The 19,770-nt window shown below is 47.6% G+C and overlaps 1 protein-coding gene across 2 annotated transcripts in view; it reads left to right on the forward strand.

Moving 5' to 3' along the window:
- Positions 1-19,770, forward strand: part of wdr3 (WD repeat domain 3) — an 80,867-nt gene that overhangs the window by 10,308 nt on the left and 50,789 nt on the right. The window contains exons 2-6 of one of the 2 annotated variants that reach the window (XM_072585240.1): positions 7,801-8,008; positions 8,613-8,822; positions 10,729-10,847; positions 12,229-12,307; positions 14,559-14,654. In XM_072585240.1, the coding sequence (XP_072441341.1) occupies positions 7,838-8,008; positions 8,613-8,822; positions 10,729-10,847; positions 12,229-12,307; positions 14,559-14,654 (675 nt within the window). In that variant the 5' untranslated portion in view covers positions 7,801-7,837. Of the gene's footprint in view, positions 1-7,797; positions 8,009-8,612; positions 8,823-10,728; positions 10,848-12,228; positions 12,308-14,558; positions 14,655-19,770 lie in introns of both variants that reach the window. The other variant, XM_072585239.1, reaches the window with a different exon arrangement.

Raw genomic sequence — 19,770 nt, forward strand, 5'->3', positions numbered from 1 at the left:
GAGAGAGAGGGGGGGAATGGGAGAGAGAGAGAGAGGGGGGGAATGGGGAGAGAGAGAGAGGGGGGGAATGGGGAGAGAGAGAGAGGGGGGGAATGGGGAGAGAGAGAGAGCGGGGGGGAATGGGGAGAGAGAGAGAGGGGGGGGAATGGGGAGAGAGAGAGAGGGGAGGGAATGGGGAGAGAGAGAGGTGGGGGGAATTGGGAGAGAGAGAGGGGGGGGGAATGGGAGAGAGAGAGAGGGGGGGAATGGGGAGAGAGAGAGAGGGGGGGAATGGGGAGAGAGAGAGAGGGGGGAATGGGGAGAGAGAGAGAGGGGGGGAATGGGGAGAGAGAGAGAGGGGGGGGGAATAGGGGAAGAGAGAGAGGGGGGGGAATGGGGAGAGAGAGAGGGGGGGAATGGGGAGAGAGAGAGGGGGGGAATGGGGAGAGAGAGAGGGGGGGAATGGGGAGAGAGAGAGGGGGGGGAATGGGGAGAGAGAGAGAGGGGGGGGAATGGGGAGAGAGAGAGGGGGGGAATGGGAGAGAGAGAGGGGGGGGAATGGGGAGAGAGAGAGGGGGGGAATGGGGAGAGAGGGAGGGGAATGGGGAGAGAGAGGGGGGGAATGGGGAGAGAGAGAGGGGGGGAATGGGGAGAGAAAGAGAGGGGGGGAATGGGAGAGAGAGAGAGAGGGGGGGAATGGGAGAGAGAGAGAGAGGGGGGGAATGGGGAGAGAGAGGGGGGGGAATGGGGAGAGAGAGAGAGGGGGGGAATGGGGAGAGAGAGGGGGGGAATGGGGAGAGAGAGAGAGGGGGGGGAATGGGGAGAGAGAGAGCGGGGGGGAATGGGGAGAGAGAGAGAGGGGGGGAATGGGGAGAGAGAGAGGGGGGGGAATGGGGAGAGAGAGAGAGAGGGGGGGAATGGGGAGAGAGAGAGGGGGGGAATGGGGGAGAAAGAGAGGGGGGGAATGGGAGAGAGAGAGAGAGGGGGGGAATGGGAAGAGAGAGGGGGGGAATGGGGGAGAGAGAGAGAAGGGGAATGGGGGGGGGGGAGAGAGAGAGAGAGAGAGAGGGGGCGAATGGGGAGAGAGAGAGAGAGAGAGAGAATGGGGAGGGAGAGAGAGAGAGAGGGAATGGGGAGGGAGAGAGAGAGAGAGAGAGGGAAGGGGGGGAGAGAGAGAGAGGGAATGGGGGGGGAGGGAGAGAGAAGAGAGAGAGGGAATGGGGAGGGAGAGAGAGAGAGAGAGAGAGGGGAATGGGGAGGGAGGGAGAGAGAGAGAGGGGAATGGGGAGGGAGAGAGAGGGGGAATGGGGAGGGAGAGAGAGGGAGAGGGAATGGGGAGGGAGGAGAGAGAGAGAGAGGGATGGGGAGGGAGAGAGAGAGAGAGAGAGAGGGAATGGGGAGGGGAGAGAGAGAGAGGGAATGGGGAGGGAGAGAGAGAGAGAGGGGGAATGGGGAGGGAGAGAGAGAGGGAGGGAATGGGGAGGGAGAGAGAGAGAGGGAATGGGGAGAGAGAAGAGAGAGAGAGAGGGAATGGGGAGAGAGAGAGAGGGAATGGGGAGAGAGAGAGGGGGGGATGGGGAGAGAGAGAGAGAGGGGGGGGAATGGGGGAGGAAGAGAGGGGGAATGGGGAGAGAGAGAGAGGGGGGAATGGGGAGAGAGAGAGAGGGGGGGAATGGGGAGAGAGAGAGAGGGGGGGGAATGGGGAGAGAGAGGGGGGGGAATGGGGAGAGAGAGAGGGGGGGAATGGGGGAGAAGAGAGGGGGGAATGGGAGAGAGAGAGAGAGAGGGGGGGAATGGGGAGAGAGAGAGAGGGGGGAATGGGGAGAGAGAGGGGGGGGAATGGGGGAGAGAGAGAGAGGGGGGAATGGGGAGAGAGAGGGGGGGGAATGGGGAGAGAGAGGGGGGGGAATGGGGAGAGAGAGAGAGGGGGGGGGGAATGGGGGAGAGAGAGAGGGGGGGGGAATGGGGAGAGAGAGAGGGGGGGGAATGGGGAGAGAGAGAGAGGGGGGGAATGGGGGAGAGAGAGAGAGTGGGGGAATGGGGAGAGAGAGAGTGGGGGAATGGGGAGAGAGAGAGAGGGGGGAATGGGGGAGAGAGAGAGGGGGGGAATGGGGAGAGAGAGAGTGGGGGGGAATGGGGAGAGAGAGAGGGGGGGATGGGGAGAGAGAGAGGGGGGAATGGGGAGAGAGAGAGGGGGGGGGAATAGGGAGAGAGAGAGGGGGGGGGGAATGGGAGGAGAGAGAGGAGGGGGGGGAATGGGGAGAGAGAGAGGGGGGGGGAATGGGGAGAGAGAGAGGGGGGGGAATGGGGAGAGAGAGAGAGGGGGGGAATGGGGAGAGAGAGAGAGGGGGGGGAATGGGGAGAGAGAGAGGGGGGGGAATGGGGAGAGAGGGGGGGGAATGGGGGAGAGAGAGAGAGGGGGGGAATGGGGAGAGAGAGAGGGGGGGGAATGGGTGAGAAGAGAGGGGGGGAATGGGAGAGAGAGAGAGAGGGGGGGAATGGGAAGAGAGGGGGGGGAATGGGGAGAGAGAGGGGGGGGAATGGGGGAGAGAGAGAGAGAGAGGGGGAATGGGGAGAGAGGGAGGGGAATGGGGAGAGAGGGAGGGGGGGAATGGGGAGAGAGAGAGGGGGGGAATGGGGGAGAAAGAGAGGGGGGAATTGGAGAGAGAGAGAGAGGGGGGGAATGGGGAGAGAGGGGGGGGGAATGGGGAGAGAGAGAGAGGGGGGGAATGGGGAGAGAGGGGGGGGAATGGGGAGAGAGAGAGAGGGGGGGGAATGGGGAGAGATGAGAGGGGGGGGAATGGGGAGAGAGAGAGAGGGGGGGAATGGGGAGAGAGAGAGGGGGGGGAATGGGGAGAGAGAGAGAGGGGGGGAATGGGGAGAGAGAGAGGGGGGGAATGGGGGAGAAAGAGAGGGGGGGAATGGGAGAGAGAGAGAGAGGGGGGGAATGGGAAGAGGAGGGGGGGAATGGGGGGAGAGAGAGAGAAGGGGAATGGGGGGGGGGGGAGAGAGAGAGAGAGAGGAGGGGGCGAATGGGGAGAGAGAGAGAGAGAGAGAGAATGGGGAGGGAGAGAGAGAGAGAGGGAATGGGGAGGGAGAGAGAGAGAGAGAGAGGGAAAGGGGAGGGAGAGAGAGAGAGGGAATGGGGGGGGAGGGAGAGAGAAGAGAGAGGGAATGGGGAGGGAGAGAGAGAGAGAGAGAGAGAGGGAATGGGGAGGGAGGGAGAGAGAGAGAGAGGGAATGGGGAGGGAGAGAGAGGGAGAGGGAATGGGGAGGGAGAGAGAGAGAGAGAGAGGGAATGGGGAGGGAGAGAGAGAGAGAGAGAGAGGGAATGGGGAGGGAGAGAGAGAGAGGGAATGGGGAGGGAGAGAGAGAGAGAGGGGGAATGGGGAGGGAGAGAGAGAGGGAGGAATGGGAGGAGAGAGAGAGAGGGAATGGGGAGAGAGAAAGAGAGAGAGAGAGGAATGGGGAGAGAGAGAGAGGGAATGGGGAGAGAGAGAGGGGGGGAATGGGAGAGAGAGAGAGAGGGGGGGAATGGGGGAGAAAGAGAGGCGGGGAATGGGGAGAGAGAGAGAGGGGGGGAATGGGGGAGAAAGAGAGGGGGGGAATGGGGGAGAAAGAGGGGGGGAAATGGGGAGAGAGAGAGAGGGGGGGAATGGGGGAGAAAGAGAGGGGGGGAATGGGGAGAGGGGGGGGGGATGGGGAGAGAGAGAAGGGGGGGAATGGGGAGAGAGAGAGGGGGGGGGGGAATGGGGAGAGAGAGAGGGAGGGAATGGGGAGAGAGAGAGGGAGGGAATGGGGAGAGAGAGAGGGGGGGAATGGGGAGAGAGAGAGAGAGAGGGGGGGAATGGGGGAGAAAGAGAGGGGGGGAATGGGAGAGAGAGAGAGAGGGGGGAATGGGGAGAGAGAGGGGGGGAATGGGGAGAGAGAGGGGGGGAATGGGGAGAGAGAGGGGGGGAATGCGGGAGAGAGAGAGAGAAGGGGAATGGGGGGAGAGAGAGAGAGAGGGAATGGGGAAGACAGAGAGACGGGGAATGGGGAGAGAGAGAGAGAGAGGGGGGGGAGAATGGGGAGAGAGAGAGAGGGGGGGAATGGGGAGAGAGAGAGAGAGAGAATGGGGAGGGAGAGAGAGAGGGAATCGGGAGGGAGAGAGAGAGAGAGGGAATGGGGAGGGAGAGAGAGAGAGGGAATGGGGAGGGAGAGAGAGAGAGGGAATGGGGGGGGGGGGAGAAGGGTTGGAAGGGGGGGAGAGGGGGGTATGGGGGAGAGAGGGGGGTATGGGGGGAGAGAGAGAGGGGGGTATGGGGGAGAGAGAGAGGGGGAATGGGGGAGAGAGAGAGAGGGAATGGGGAAGAGAGAGAGAGGGGGGAATGGGGGGAGAGCAAGGGGGGGAATGGGGGGAGAGAGGGGGGGGGAATGGGTGGAGAGAGTGGGGGGGGAATGGGGGGAGAGAGAGGGGTGGGAATGGGGGGGAGTGAGAGGGAGAATGGGGGGGAGTGAGAGGGGGAATGGGGAGGGGGGTAGTGAGAGGTGGAATGGGGAGGAGGGAGTGAGAGAGGTGAATAGTGAGTGAGGGGAATGGGGAGAGGGAGGGAGAGAGGTGAATAGAGAGAGGAGGGGGGAGTGAGAGGGGGAATGGGGAGGGGGGAGTGAGAGGGGGAATGGGGAGGGGGGAGTGGGAGGGGGGTGTGAGAGGGGGAATGGGGAGGGGGGTGTGAGAGGGGGAATGGGGAGGGGGGAGTGAGAGGGGGAATGGGGAGGGGGTGTGAGAGGGGGAATGGGGAGGGGGGTGTGAGAGGGGGAATGGGGAGGGGGGAGTGAGAGGGGGAATGGGGAGGGGGGGAGTGAGAGGGGGAATGGGGAGGGGGGAGTGAGAGGGGGAATGGGGAGGGGGGAGTGAGAGGGGGAATGGGGAGGGGGGAGTGAGAGGGGGAATGGGGAGGGGGGAGTGAGAGGGGGAATGGGGAGGGGGGAGTGAGAGGGGGAATGGGGGGGGGAGTGAGAGGGGGAATGGGGAGGGGGGTGTGAGAGGGGGAATGGGGAGGGGGGAGTGAGAGGGGGAATGGGGAGGGGGGAGTGAGAGGGGGAATGGGGTGGGGGGAGAAGGGTGGAAGGGGGGAGAGGGGGGGAAGGGGGGTGAGAGAGGGGGGGAGAGGGTGGAAGGGGGTGAGAGAGGGGGGTATGGGGGAGAGAGGGGGGTATGGGGGGAGAGAGAGAGGGGGGTATGGGGGAGAGAGAGAGAGGTGGAATGGGGGAGAGAGAGAGGGGGAATGGGGAAGAGAGAGAGAGAGGGGGGAATGGGGGGAGAGCAAGGGGGGGAATGGGGGGAGAGAGGGGGGGGAATGGGTGGAGAGAGGGGGGGGAATGGGTGGAGAGAGAGGGGGGAATGGGGGAGAGAGGGGGGGAATGGGGGGAGAGAGAGGGGTGGGAATGGGGGGAGAGAGAGGGGTGGGAATGGGGGAGTGAGAGGGAGAATGGGGGGGAGTGAGAGGGGGAATGGGGAGGGGGGTAGTGAGAGGTGGAATGGGGAGGAGGGAGTGAGAGAGGTGAATAGTGAGTGAGGGGAATGGGGAGAGGGAGGGAGAGAGGGGGAATAGAGAGAGGGAGGGGGAATGGGGGAATAGAGAGCGGATGGGAATGGGGGAATAGAGGGAGAGGGTAATGGGTAATCAGAGGGTGAGAGGGAATGGGGGACTAGAGACAGCTAGGGGAATAGAGAGAGGGAGAGAGAGAGAATGGGAGAATAGAGAGTGAGAGACAGTAAGTGAGGGGATTGAGACAGAGAGGGGCAATGGGGGCGGACAGAGGAGGGAATGGGGAGAGTGTGAGAGAGGGAATGGGGGTATGGAGAGACAGGGAGAGTCAGATCGAATGGGGAAATAGAGAGGGAGTGAAAGAGGGAATGGGTGAATAGAGAGAGGGAAGGAACAGGGAATAGCACGAGAGAGAGAGAATGTGAGAGAACAGGGGAATAAAGAGGGAGGAAGTGCGAGAGAGAACAGGGGATTAGAGAGAGAGGGAGTGAGAGAGGGATTAGGGGAATAAAGAGAGGGAAGAATTGGGGGCCGAGAGAGGGAGGGGGCAAATAGGAAGAGATGGAGGGAGAAAAATGGGGAATGAGATAGGGAGTGAGATAGGGAATGGGGGAATGGAGAAAGAGGAATATGGAGGAGAAGGAGAACCGTTGGGTGGCAGAGATTGCAAGGACTATGTGCAAATGGAAGAGGATTGTGCTGGGGTGGGAGAGTTGGATTGGGAATGGACTTTCTGGAGGGATGGAACCAGGTCGGGGAGGGAGATGGGGAATGAATGGTGCAGGGAAGGTATTGTTTGAAATTTAGAGGAGAGAAGTTGAGGTTTAGGGTGTGGGTGAGAGAGAGGTTGTGGTTTGGTGTGTACATAGAACATAGAACATAGAAGAAGACAGCGCAGTACAGGCCCTTCAGCCCTCGATGTTGCGCCGATCAAAGCCCACCTAACCTACACTAACCCACTATCCTCCATATACCTATCCAATGCCCGCTTAAATACCCATAAAGAGGGAGAGTCCACTACTGCTACTGGCAGGGCATTCCATGAACTTACGACTCGCTGAGTGAAGAACCTACCCCTAACATCAGTCCTATATCTACCCCCCCTTAATTTAAAGCTATGCCCCCTTGGGGGATGTTTGGATTAAGGAACTGGGAGTGAATGCATGCTCGAGTCCTATTTTATGTGGAGTGAGTTTATTGATTCTAGGAGAGTGTGCAACAAACTCATTGTGGTAGAGAAATGGGGGAGTTTGTCCCATCAAGTCTGTGTTGACTCTCCATGGAGCTATCTGATAATCATGTTAGTCTGTTCTGTCCTCATAGCCCTACAAGTTTGATTTAAATGCCTGTCAAATTTCCTGTAAGTCATTGATTGCCAATCAAGGTTTGAAATCCAAATTTTGATATGATTTTCCATCTACTCAGGATGGCCTGTCTCCTTCAGTATCTTGTGTGCAAGTTGCAAATCTGTCCTTCCAAACCCTTTAGAACTGAGCAATTATGTCATTATTGTCCCCATGTACACCTTCTGCCCAAACACATCGCTTCATACTTCTCTGAAGTAAATTCTAAATGTCATGGGTCTACTTGTTCTGCTACTTTATATAAAGGATGTCTCAATTTGTACTCCCATTTGACATGGGATTAGTTACTCTAGATTGAAGAGTCATCATATGGATAAGGTACTGCCTTTTCAGGATTGTTGAGGGTAAGGGTCTGTGAGATGAGCAACCCTGACCTCAGTATGTTTGAAGATGTTAGTGGCTGGAGTTATACCAAATGAACAGACAGATATTCTGTTCTTTGAGGTCAATCATCACACTGTTGCTAACTTCCCTCGATGCAGTACAGTTGTCTCACTTATCAGTGTTTTTTAATCAGTTGCCTTACCTGCATTGTCATTGTGAGAAATTGACATGTTTTCTTATGAACAAATGCATGAGACATCCAAACTTGGGCTAACAAATGTGAGATGACATTTGACTGGAAAACTCCATTGCTACAGAACAAATTAATTGGTTGAGAGAAATCTGAACATTTGACAGATTTTGAAAGTTACATTAGTTCACCTGAATATATTTATTTTCCATCTATAGAATTACTCAATTTTCCTTTGCTGTCAGTTGGGAAAACTAGAATATTGTTGAAAATGTGTTGCTGGAAAAGCGCAGCGGGTCAGGGAGCATCCAAGGAGCAGGAGAATCGACGTTTCGGGCATAAGCCCTTCTTCAGGAATGTTCCAAATTATTGAGTTTCATTGATATGTTTGGTATTTTTATTTCAGCAGATCTTTAAACTGCTTGTGTTAAGCTAAAACCTTTGTCATGGGCTTGACTAAGCAGTACCTACGCTATGTTGCCAGTGCAGTTTTTGGAGTCATTGCAAGTCAGAAAGCGAATATTACTTTTGTACAGCTGCGAGGAGAGCGAGGCCGATATGTGGCTGTTGCTGCATGTGAACATGTTTTCATTTGGGATATTCGAAAAGGAGAGAAGGTTAGTTTAACATCCTGTAAAGTTTTAGTGCATATACATGATCAAACTGAGCAATCAACTTTTAGTCACAAACACTGTTTAATACGAGAGAAAGGATACCGTACATAATCAAGTAATGATCGATCTTTTCTAAAGGTGAACTCCTTACTTTTGACCAAAAATAATTCTTTTTCATAAAACTCATGTATAAGTCAAGCCCTGAATTGTAGCCAAAAAATCTAAACTCTTTATAAACGCCCATTTACTGTGGCATTCAAAATCACCTTGCTGGAAACCTACCTAATTAAATTGTAGAATAGCACACCATTCAAAGGGCAACTCCTCATGTCTGTGCACTTGTGATGTCAAGGTTATGGCTGCACAGTTTTGTCCTGCTTTTGCAGGTGGGTTTGCCAGTGGCAGTTCCTGATCAGCCCTTCTGAAATATTACACATACGAATGTCAGCCCCTTTTTAGTGAGAAATCTCTCCTTAGAAACTTGACATTTATACACTGTTTTTGGGTTTTTGTTCAAATTTCTTTAGCTTGAATTTACAAAACGTTTCTTCAAGGAATAATTGAATTGATATATTTGTTTTAGTGCCTTAATGTTTTGTATTTGCAGGTATTAATTCTTCGTGGCAATAAACATGAAGTAACCTACCTATGTGCTGCTCCTGATGGACACCACCTCGCAGTTGGATATGAAGATGGCTCAATACGTATCTTCAATATAATGACAGGCGAGAGTAATGTCATCTTCAATGGGCACAAAGCTTCAGTAACAGTTCTCAACTATGATAGCCTTGGCGCACGACTTGTTTCAGGGGCAAAGGTAAATTACACTCTTCAGGTTTATAATGTCCTGGACTCTCACAGGATAGAAACAGGCCCTTCAACCCACCATGTCTATGCTGATCAACATACACCAAACTAATTAAGCCTATCATAGAATAGAATAGAATCCCTATAGTATGGCCCAACAAGTCCACGCTGACCCTCCGAAGATTATCCCAACCAGACCCATTTCCCTACCCTTTTACTCTGCACTTCGCCTAATCAGTACAACTAACCCACACATCCCTGAACGCTATGGGTAATTTAGCACGGCCAATTCACCTAACCTACACGTCTTTAGGAAACCAGAGCACGGGGAGAATGTGCAAACTCCACACAGTTGCCCAAGGCTGGAATCGAACCCGGGTCCTTGGCATTGTGAGGCAGCTGTGCTAACCACTGAGTTACTGTTACCTGCACTTGATCAATGATCTATTATGCTGTGGTATTTAAAATGCTGGTCCAGGTGCTTCTTCAATGTTGTGAGAGTATGTGCCTCTACCACTTTCTCAAACAGTGCCTTCCATATTTTCAGCACTCTCTGGATTTAAAAATAATTTCCTCATATCTCCTCTAAACCACTTACTCCTCACCTGCAATTTGTGCCCTCAGGTCCTAGACACTCTGCTATGGGAAAAAGATTCTTACAACATACCCTATCTGTGCCTCTCATAATTTTATATACCTTAATCAGATATTCCATAACCTCCCATTCCTCAGTGCTCCCCACCCTACCAGGGAAAACAATCCAGCCTATCCATTTTCTCCCCATAACAGAGTCTTTCAATCTCAGATATTGTCCTGGTGAATCTCCTCTGCAGCTTCTCCAGTGCAGTCATATCCTCCCAAAATTGTGGCGACCAGAACTGCACACAGTATTACATCTGTAGCCTAACCAATGCTTTATAAAGTTACAACAAGACCTCCCTGCTGCTATATTCTACGTCCCAGCTAATGAAGACAAGCATCTCATATGCCCTCTTCAAAACACACTCTTCCTGCGCTAGCACCTTCAGGGATCTGTGGATTTGTACACCAAGATTCCTTTGTTCCTCTGTGCTGCTTATCTTAGTGGAAAGAAATGCAGATATCTTTTGGGTTGAAGGATGAGCTGGTGAGATTGTGTACCAGGTGACCATAGTAAAACATGGTTGTTCATGCTGTACCATAGGCTGCAGTGCTGCATCCTCCAGTCTGAACCTTCACTCCAAGATGAAGGCAGGTGTTTTGTTTCTGTTTCAAACCATATTACATTGGCCTTTTGCAAACACCTTTGCGAGAAGAGGATGTTGATTTTCTTGCTCCCTAATTTAGGTACAAAGGACTACATTTTTCAGTGTGCAAAGTAGGTGTTCTCCTTCCTCGTTACTTTACTCAAGGTGATCCTTTATCCTAAACAATGAACAAGGTCCACTCTGATGTGCAGTTGCTTTGTGTTGGTTTAAAGCGGCATGGTGGCGCAGTGGTTAGTACTGCTGCCTCAGCGCCAGAGACCCGGGTTCAATTCCCACCTCAGGCAACTGTCTGCGTGGAGTTTGCATATTCTCCCCATGTCTGCGTGGGTTTCCTCTGGGTGCTCCGGTTTCCTCCCACTGTCCAAAAATGTGCAGATGAATTGGCCATGCTAAATTGCCTGTAGTGTTAGGTGAACGGGTAATTGTAGGGGAATGAGTCTGGGTGGGTTGCTCTTTGGAGGGTCAGTGTGGACTAGTTGGGCCGAAGGGTCTGTTTCCACACTGTAAGTAATCTAAAAGCAACTTTTAGTTTACTTGTATGGAATTTTAGTTTGATACTTGATGTGTAACACATCTATGGTATTAGTCAAAAGCTTCTTTCATGTTAATTAAAGCTTCATTTGAAATGACTCAATTGAAGGGAAATCTCTGACATTTCTTATACTGCAGGACACAGAAATCATCATCTGGGACATTATCAATGAGAGTGGCTTATACAGACTGAAAGGACACAAAGATGCCATTACAAACGTTGCATTTTTGAAGGGCAGAAATTTTCTGGTGTCCAGGTAATAAAAGAGAAAAATAGTTACAGTTTTTCCTTTTAAATTGAGAAACCATTCTGATGTGCCAAGGTCCTGCAGCATGGCACCATGGGTGGGAAGAGAATAGGAGAAGGCAAGATAAAGTACTGATTGACAGAGGCAAGCTTGTACTCTCAAAAATAAACGAAGGTTCATATTGAGAAAAGTCAAAGTAAGGTATGGAATTCCATTATTTTCAGACTCTGAATTAGTAGACTGTTTAATACATCTTAATTAAAACAGGCGTAAGGATGCAAAGAGAAAGAGTAACACAAGCCATATTATTAATATTGGTAACATAGAAATTGAGTAAATTCAGTGGAGGTGGATGGAGTTAGAAATTCAATGCATCAGAGTTTAGGGTAGGAATTGCTTTAGAAAAAAAATCATGATCATGCCAGTCACATATCAAGATGGTAAACCCTGTTTACACATCCTAGCAATCGATCAATATTGGTTACTCTGCAACACAATCAAAGGGGTCTTATGGGGGAGTGGTAATGCCCCGACTTCTGGGTCAGGAAGTCTGTGTTCAAGTTCCACCAGCCCCAGATGTTTGTCATTACATGTCCAAACAGGTTGATTGAAACAACTCCAACACACTCAAAAAAGTGTGATGAAATTACTGGTGATGATGAACTTAGGGAATCGATTTCACAGCATTCCTCCCAAGCGTATCATGCTTACCACATGTCATGTCTCAAATTATAATCTTATATTGTAACCCCAAATAAAGATTTTTTTCTGAAAGAAACCTATTTAAGTTGCATCTTAATGGGTCAATGCTAATCTATTTCACCCTGTCCTCAAGGGCTTTGCTCCATAAGTTGGAGTCATTGGAGTCATAAGTCATTCACTAAAATATTGTGGCTTCAATTTGATAGTTTATTCCATTGTTTGGTGGAGAGATGAGATCCTCCCACAGACTGTAGTGTCGCTCTTGTTGTGGTTATGCTTATTATTTTGAAGTCTGCTTCATGTATTAATGGCATCGACCAGTAATGGACAAGGATGGGGTGCAGGATGAGAAAAAAAATTGAGTTAAATTAAGAGAGAAAAGCAGATCTTGAATATTAATTGAAAAGGCAGGGTGAGCTGAATGGAATTTCTTTTTGTACCTGATTGTTATAAAACTCAAAAGAATGATGGGCGAGGGATATTCAGTCACTAGAGATTTACAGAGTGGTAGTGAAATGCAAATTTGGATCACAGCAGTGATTGGCTGACTGAAGTAGTACTAGGATTTTCAATTATTCATTGCACACCGCAGTAGTTCACTGATTTCATATTCAATTATTTTATCCTTCAATTTATGATCATTAGTTAAGTAAGTTGCAATTTTCCCTCATTTTATTTCTTTTTTTAGTTCCAAGGACACGTTGGTTAAGTGGTGGGACTTGGATACACAGCATTGTTTCCAGACCATGGTTGGTCATCGCAGTGAGGTCAGCAATGTTATTTTGATCATTTTCAGTGTCTCCATGTTGTTGTCATTATGGACCTTGCAGGAGATTTGGCAATTTGTGGATGTTTGAACAGATTCTACTGCCTAGTTTTGAATATGCCAAGCATAATGTTTGCCTTCAGAAAGAGACGGTATACTTCATTGGGCTCATGGATTATTCTAATTCATGCTACAATAGCTGCTTCATCCAGTCAAATATGAGATGTAATTCCTGAATTTCTTTGATGAAGTAGGCATATTTTAAATCCTGTCCAGATTCCAGTATTTTTAAATTATGGATGTAATTTCTTGCATGCCCTACTCCTAGTCTTGATATCTTTGTCCTCAGCTTGCTACACTATTCATATGACATTAAAACTACAGGGTGGGATGGTAGCTCAGTGATTAGCGTTACTGCCTCACTGCTAGGGACACAGGTTCAATTCCAGCCTCAGACAACTGTCTGTGTGGAGTTTGCATATTCTCCCTGTGTCTGTCTGGGTTTCTGCTGGTGCTCTGGTTTCCTCCCACAGTCCAAAGATACGCAGGATAAGTGGATCAGCCATGCTAAATTGCCGATAGTGCTCAGGGATGTGCAGGCTAGGTGAATTAGTTATGCTAAATGCTGGGTAACAGGGATAGGGTAGGAGGGGATGGGACTAGTTTGGATGTTCTTCAGAAGATCGGTGTGAACTTGATGGGCCAAATGGCCAGCTTCCACACTGTGGATGAAAAAAAATCTCATCTTGCATTTAAGCTCTTTGTTGCCTTCCTGACTCAACATAGAATTAATTCATTGCAAGCCATAATCTCTTCGGCCTCATTTTTTAAAGAATAGCAGCTATTGGTTATCATTCAGTTATTGCTGGAGATGTGGCTACATGTCCCACCTCCTCAGACGTGTACAACAACATCTCTGAACAGATCAATTAGAAACACAGGTTAAAATTTTTTTAAAATTACTACACCTCGAGATGCTTTGATCTTGAATTTCTGAGGATTGGCAAACAAATACTGATTGCAACTTCACTCCTTTTTTATGCTAAGAAAGAACTCCGCATTTCCGACAGGAGATCGCAAACTAGAGCTCTGTCAGAAATGAGGTGCTGTCATTTAAATCTAACAGATCCCCTAATAAATCTATCAGGTGCAGGCAAACTTCATGAAAATCATGAACCCTTTTTGTTCACAGTATTCGGTTGTGGTCCAGCATCACAACTATTTTGGCAACTCCTGTGAATGGATGAGTATTTAAGTTTAAGGTTAAGAAGGCAGAGTGCCAAATGGAAAGGGAGCCTGATAAGTGATGAAAGAGAGTTGTGGGGAAATGTCGATCCTAGGGGGTGAAGATAGGTGCTGGGCTCAACGTTCCCTGTAAGATATGTGCTTCGGAGGTCCCATGCATGTTCATTGGCATGTTGCTGCATTGCCCCACACTGCGAGGTCTGCGTGGGAACGTAGATTAGGTCTGGTGATGTGGCTTTTTGTTCTGGGCCTGAGGTAAGTGTTGAGGGCCAGATGGAGAGAGGAGATGCAGATTAGGGTCTGTAGGTTGTAAGGGATTGGGGGAGTTGAGGGTCAGGTTAGTAATTACTCGGGAGATAAAATAGGTTTTTATTATTCAAGCTTTTCCTGAGTAAGTGTTTGCTGAACTGCAGCAGAAAACTCTGAATTGTCCAATTTAAATGGATACTTTTGAATGGTTCAAGCCGTAGGGAAATTGCCCAGCAGAATCTTAAATTTCCCGGTAATTACATCAGGGCTTCTGTGGAGTGGCATGGCAACTCCCATTTACTCTACAAAAATGGTTAACTCACCAGCAGAAAATCCGGGCATTTACTTCTCTACTGTTTCTTATGTCTTGTCTTGTCTCACCTATAGTTTTATCATTTATTGTTTTTTGCCTTCCACCCTTTCACAGAATTTCTGATTTCTTCCTTTCCACCCCTTTACTCGATTTTGTCCTGCTGTAAGTTTGCTCATTTGTAACTTTTTCCAGTTTTGATGCACTGTCTGCACAGCTTCTCTGCTTCCTGACCTACTGAGTATTTCCAGCATTTTCTGCTTTTGTTCTGGATTATGGCATTCACTGAATAAATGTAGGTTTTTTTTTAACTGAAAAATATTTTAAATTGTTTCCTTAAATTCAAATGCAATTCTATCCAATTATGTAGATTGTTGAATCAAGATGGAATAATTTCACATTGTTAAGTAAACTTGAAATATTTTGTTACTTCCTTTATTTGCTCTAGGTGTGGGGCTTTGTGCTACTGGCAGATGAAAAGAGAATAATGACTGGATCATCTGACAGTGAACTGAGGACCTGGGACATTTGTTACCTGGATGAGGTACCTGAAAATCCAAAACAAAGACTAAAATAACAGATCTAAATGGTGACTTATTTGATCCTTATAGTTACTTAGAGTCATAGAGCTGTACAGCACAGAAACAGACCCTTTGGTCCAACTCACCCATGCTAACTAGATATACGAAATTAATCTAGTGCCATTTACCAGCATTAGCCCATGTCCTTCTAAACCCTTTCTATTCATATACCCATCCAGATGCCTTTTAAATGTTGGAATTGTACCAGCCTCCATCACTTACTCTGACAGCTCCTTCCTCTGCATGAAAGTGTTTCCCCTTAGGTTTCTTTTAAATCTTTTCCCTCTCACCTTAAACTTATGCCCTCTCCATGCCCCTCATGATATTATAAATTTCTACAATATCACCCTCAGCCTCCAATGCTTCAAGGAAAACTGCCCCAGCCTATTCTCTCTACCGATAGCTCAAATCCACCAACCCTGGCAACATCCTTGTAAATCTTTTCTGAACCCTTTCAAGTTTTACAACATCGTTACTTTTACAGGGAGACCAGAACTGCATGCAGTATTCCACAACTGGCATAACCAATGTCGTGTATAGCTGCAACATGACCTCCCAACTCGTATACTCAATGCACTAATTAATAAAGGCAAGCATATCAAATGGCTTCTTCACTATCCTGTCTATCTACGATTCTGTTTTTAACAAACTATGAGCCTGCACTCCAAGGTCTCTTTGTTCAGCAACACTACACAGGACCTTACCATTAAGTGTATAAGTCTGCTCTGATTTGCCTTTCCAAAATGCAACACCTCACATTTACCTAAATTAAATTCCATCTGTCACTCCTTGGGCTATCTGAACATGGTCCAATTGTACTCTGAGGTAACCGTTCTTGGTGTCTATTACATCATCAATTCAGGTGTCATCTGCAAACTTCCTCTATGTTCACATCCTAATCATTTTTATAAATGACAAAAAACAGTGGACCCAGCACTGATCCTTGTGGCAAACTGCTGGTCACAGTCCTCCAGTCCAAAAAGCAACCCTCCACCACCACCCTCTGTCTCAAGCCAGTTCTGTATTCAAATGGCTAGTTCTCCCTGTTTTTCATGTGATCTAACCTTGTTAACCAGTTTACAATGCAGAACTTTGTCGAATGCCTTACTGAAATCCATATAGATCACACCTACCGCGCTGCCCTCATCAATCCTCTTTGTTACTTCTACCAAAAACTCAATTAATTTAGTGAAGCACAATTTTCCATGCACAAAGTCACACAATCAATCCTTGTCTTTTCAAATATGTGTAAACCCTGTCCTTCAGGATCCCCTCTAACAACTCACCCACCACTGGTGCCAGGCTCACTGGTCTATAGTTCCCTGGCTTTTCCTTACCATCTTTCTTAAATGGTGGTACCACAATAGCCAACCTCCAGTCTTCTGGAACCTCGCTTGTGACTATCGATGATACAAATATCTCAGCAAGGGGTCCAACAATCACTTCCCTAGCCTTCCACAAGTTTTAAGGTACACATAATCAGATCCCAGGCATTTAATCACCTTAATGCGTTTTAAGACATCCAGCACTTCCTCCTCTGTAATATGGGCATTTTTCAAGATGTTGCTATTTACTTTCCCTTACTTCTCCAGAGTAAACATTAAAGCAAAATACTTGTTTAGTATCTCCCCATCTCCTGCAGTTCCACACATAGGCTGCCTTGCTGATCTTTAATGGATGCTATTCTCTCCCTAGTTACCCTTTTGTCCTTAATGTATTTGTAGAATTCCTTTGGGCTCTCCTTAACCATATTTGCCAGGGCTAGCTCATGTCCCCTTTTTGCCCTCCTGATTTCCCTCTTGAGTATACTCCTACTGCCTTTATACTATTTAGGGATTCCCTGCTGTCTATAGCTGATATATGCTTCCTTCTTTTTCTTGGCCAGAACAAAAGTTTCCCTAATCATCAAGTTCTCTAAGCATTCCTTACACCTACCAGCTTTGCCCTTCACCCTAACAGGAACATACTGTCTCGATTCTTGTTATCTCATTTTTGAATGCTTCCCTTTTGCATCTGTCCCTTTACTTGCAATCAACATTTGAACGTTCCTGTCTAATACCATCTAAATTAGCCTTCCTCCAATTTAGAACTTTAACTTTTAGATCTGGTCTATCGTTTTCCATCACTATTTTAAAACTAATACAATTATGGTCACTGGCCCTAAAGTGCTCCCCCACGGACACCTCAGTCACCTGCCCTGCCTTATTTCCTAAGAGTAGGTCACGTTTTGCACCTTCTCTAGTAGGTACATCCACAAACTGAATCAGAAAATGTTCTTGTACACACTCAACAAATTACCGTCCATCCAAATCCTTAACACTCTGGCATTCCCGGTCTATGTTTGGAAAGTTAAAATCCCTACTATAACCATCCTGTTATTCTTACAGATAACTGAGATCTCCTTACACATTTGCTTCTCAATTTCCTGCTGACTATTGGGGAGGGTCTATAGTACAGTCCCAAAAAGGTAACCATCCCTTTCATATTTTTTGGTTTTACCTAAATAACCTCACCGGACATAGTCCCAGGAACATCCTCTCGTAAGTACAGCCATAACGTTATCGCTTATCAAAAACACCATTCCCCCTCCTCTCTTGCCCCCCCTTTCTTTCTTTCTTTCTTTCTTTCCTATAGCATCTATACCATGGAATATTAAGCTGCCAGTCCTGTCCATCCCTGAGCCACATTTCTGTAATTGTTATGATATCCCCGTCCCATTTTCCCAACCATGTCCTGAGTTTATCTGCCCTACCTATAAATGCTGTTCAATTCAACAGTCCAACTTCGTTCTGTGCTTTATTCCTGCCTGCCCTAACTGTTTAACTTGCTGCTTTTCCCAATGAGATCAGTCTCAGACTCCTGATCAGCTTTAGTAAATCTCCCTGTCAGTATATTAGTCCTCTTCCAATTAAGGTGCAATCCATCTCTCTTATACAGGTCACGTCTACGCCAGAAGAGATTCCAATGATCCAAAAATGTTAATCCTTCTCTCCTACATCAGCTCCTCAGCCATGCATTAATCTGTTCTATCCTCCTATTCCTATTCTCCCTAGCTCGTGGCACCAGGAGTAATCCAGATATTACTACCCTCAAGGACCTACTTTTTAAATTCCTGCCTAATTTCCTATATTCTGTCCTCAGAACCTCATTCTTTTCTCATCCCCTGTCATCAGTTCCAAAGTTTACAATGACCTCCTGCTAGTTCCTTTCCCCTTTGAGAATATTCTGCACTGTCTCCAAGATATCCTTGATCCTGGAAGGTGACACACCATTCTGATGTCTCGCTGGTGGCTGCAGAAGCATGTATCTACACTTCTGACTAAAGAGTCTCTTATCACAATTGATCACTCAACCTGACGTACCCTTCACTACATTAGAAGCAGTCTCAGTACCAGAAACATGGCTTTTGGTGATACATTCCCCTGAAGGTCCATCACCCCATAGAATTTCCAAAACGGCATACTTGTTTGAGATGGGCCATAGGAGATTCTGCACTGACTGCCTCCCTTTCCTACTTTTCCTGGAGGTAACCCATCTACTTGACTGTATCTGCAGCTTTTCTACCTTCCTGACATTGCCATCCATGACACCCCCAGCCTGTGTAAATTGCTCGTTGCCTCTAACTGCCGCTCAAACCAACCCATGCAATCCAATAGGATTCACAACCAAAGATACTTCCTGCAGACATAATCATCAGTAATATTGAAATTCTCCCTAATCTCCCACATCTGACAGGAAGAGCACATCATTCCACTCAATACCATCTTTGCCACCTTAAAAATCAACAAACCCAGAAAATAGCACAGTCTTTCTGCTCTAAAAACACTGCTCCAGGATAATTTAGTACCTCTGTTTTACATTTTTCAAGTTCAGTCAAGAAACCGATCTCAATGAAACACTCATCTGCGAATTATGTTTAAAATTAATTATATATTGATTACACCCTCTTGTTACAAAAAGATATCATGGCATATATTATAGTTGAAAGCACAAGTTTTTTTTTACATAAGATCAGTTGTTTAGTCCAGTTCCAGATTGTTATTCAGGTTATTGTTCCAAAAGACTCCACATTTTCCCTATTCCATCATTTCATTTTTAATTTCTTTTAATGACCCAGATTCTTTTTTTTTGCTCCTAGCTGGAAGACAATTCCCTGAATTGATAATTATTTTTGTAAAACCAAATGACTCTACTTGTCCTCAATTAATCTTTTATTAATTTGAACTAATGTCTTCTTATCCTTTGGTTAGCAATTTAGTCTGAAGCATTATTCTCCCTTTGGTAGTATAGAACTTGATAATTGCTGAGAAAAGACATCATCCTGTCAAAGCTTTTCATATTACAATCACTGAATTTTGAAAAATAAGAGCAGAAATAGGCCATTGAGCCCCTCAGTGATCTGATTAGGGTCATCCTTGTGCCGCATGTGCCATATTTCTCACACATTGCACCTGTTTCAACTCATCATGAGATGACCTTTCTGTGGTTCATTTCTTAGGGCAATACATTGACCAAATAGAGTCAACCTGCTTAGTTTAAAATTTAAACAAAGTTTTGCAGTTCGCCATAAATCATCATTGGCTGGTGCTTTCTCCATGGCAGTGTCTGTACTGGTCACTCCACTTGCCAACCAGTCAGCACTCTCCTCCCAACCAGTAAAAGTCATAGAGATACACAACATGGAAACAGACCCTTCAGTCCAATTCATCCATGCCACCCAGTTATTCTAACCGTATCTAGTCCCATTTGCCAGCACTTGACCCATATCCCTCTAAACCTTTCCTATTCATATACCCATCCAGATGCCTTTTAAATGCTGTAATTTGTGTCTAGTTTCACTGTAGAAGACACAATTTGCATATCAGACAGGGAGGGTAATTTAAATGCTAAACAGAGTGAGGGAATTAAAGAAATTAATGTCAGTCTCCACCACTTCTTCTGACAGTTCATTCCATACACGCTTCACCCTCTGTGTGAAAAATTTGCCCCTTAGGTCCCCTTTATATCTTTCTCCTTTCACCCTGAGCCTATGCCCTCTTGTTCTGGACTCCCCCAACCCAGGGAAAAGACCTTGTCCAT

Source organism: Chiloscyllium punctatum, chromosome 15, assembly GCF_047496795.1.
Source record: "Chiloscyllium punctatum isolate Juve2018m chromosome 15, sChiPun1.3, whole genome shotgun sequence".
NCBI lineage: Eukaryota > Metazoa > Chordata > Chondrichthyes > Orectolobiformes > Hemiscylliidae > Chiloscyllium > Chiloscyllium punctatum.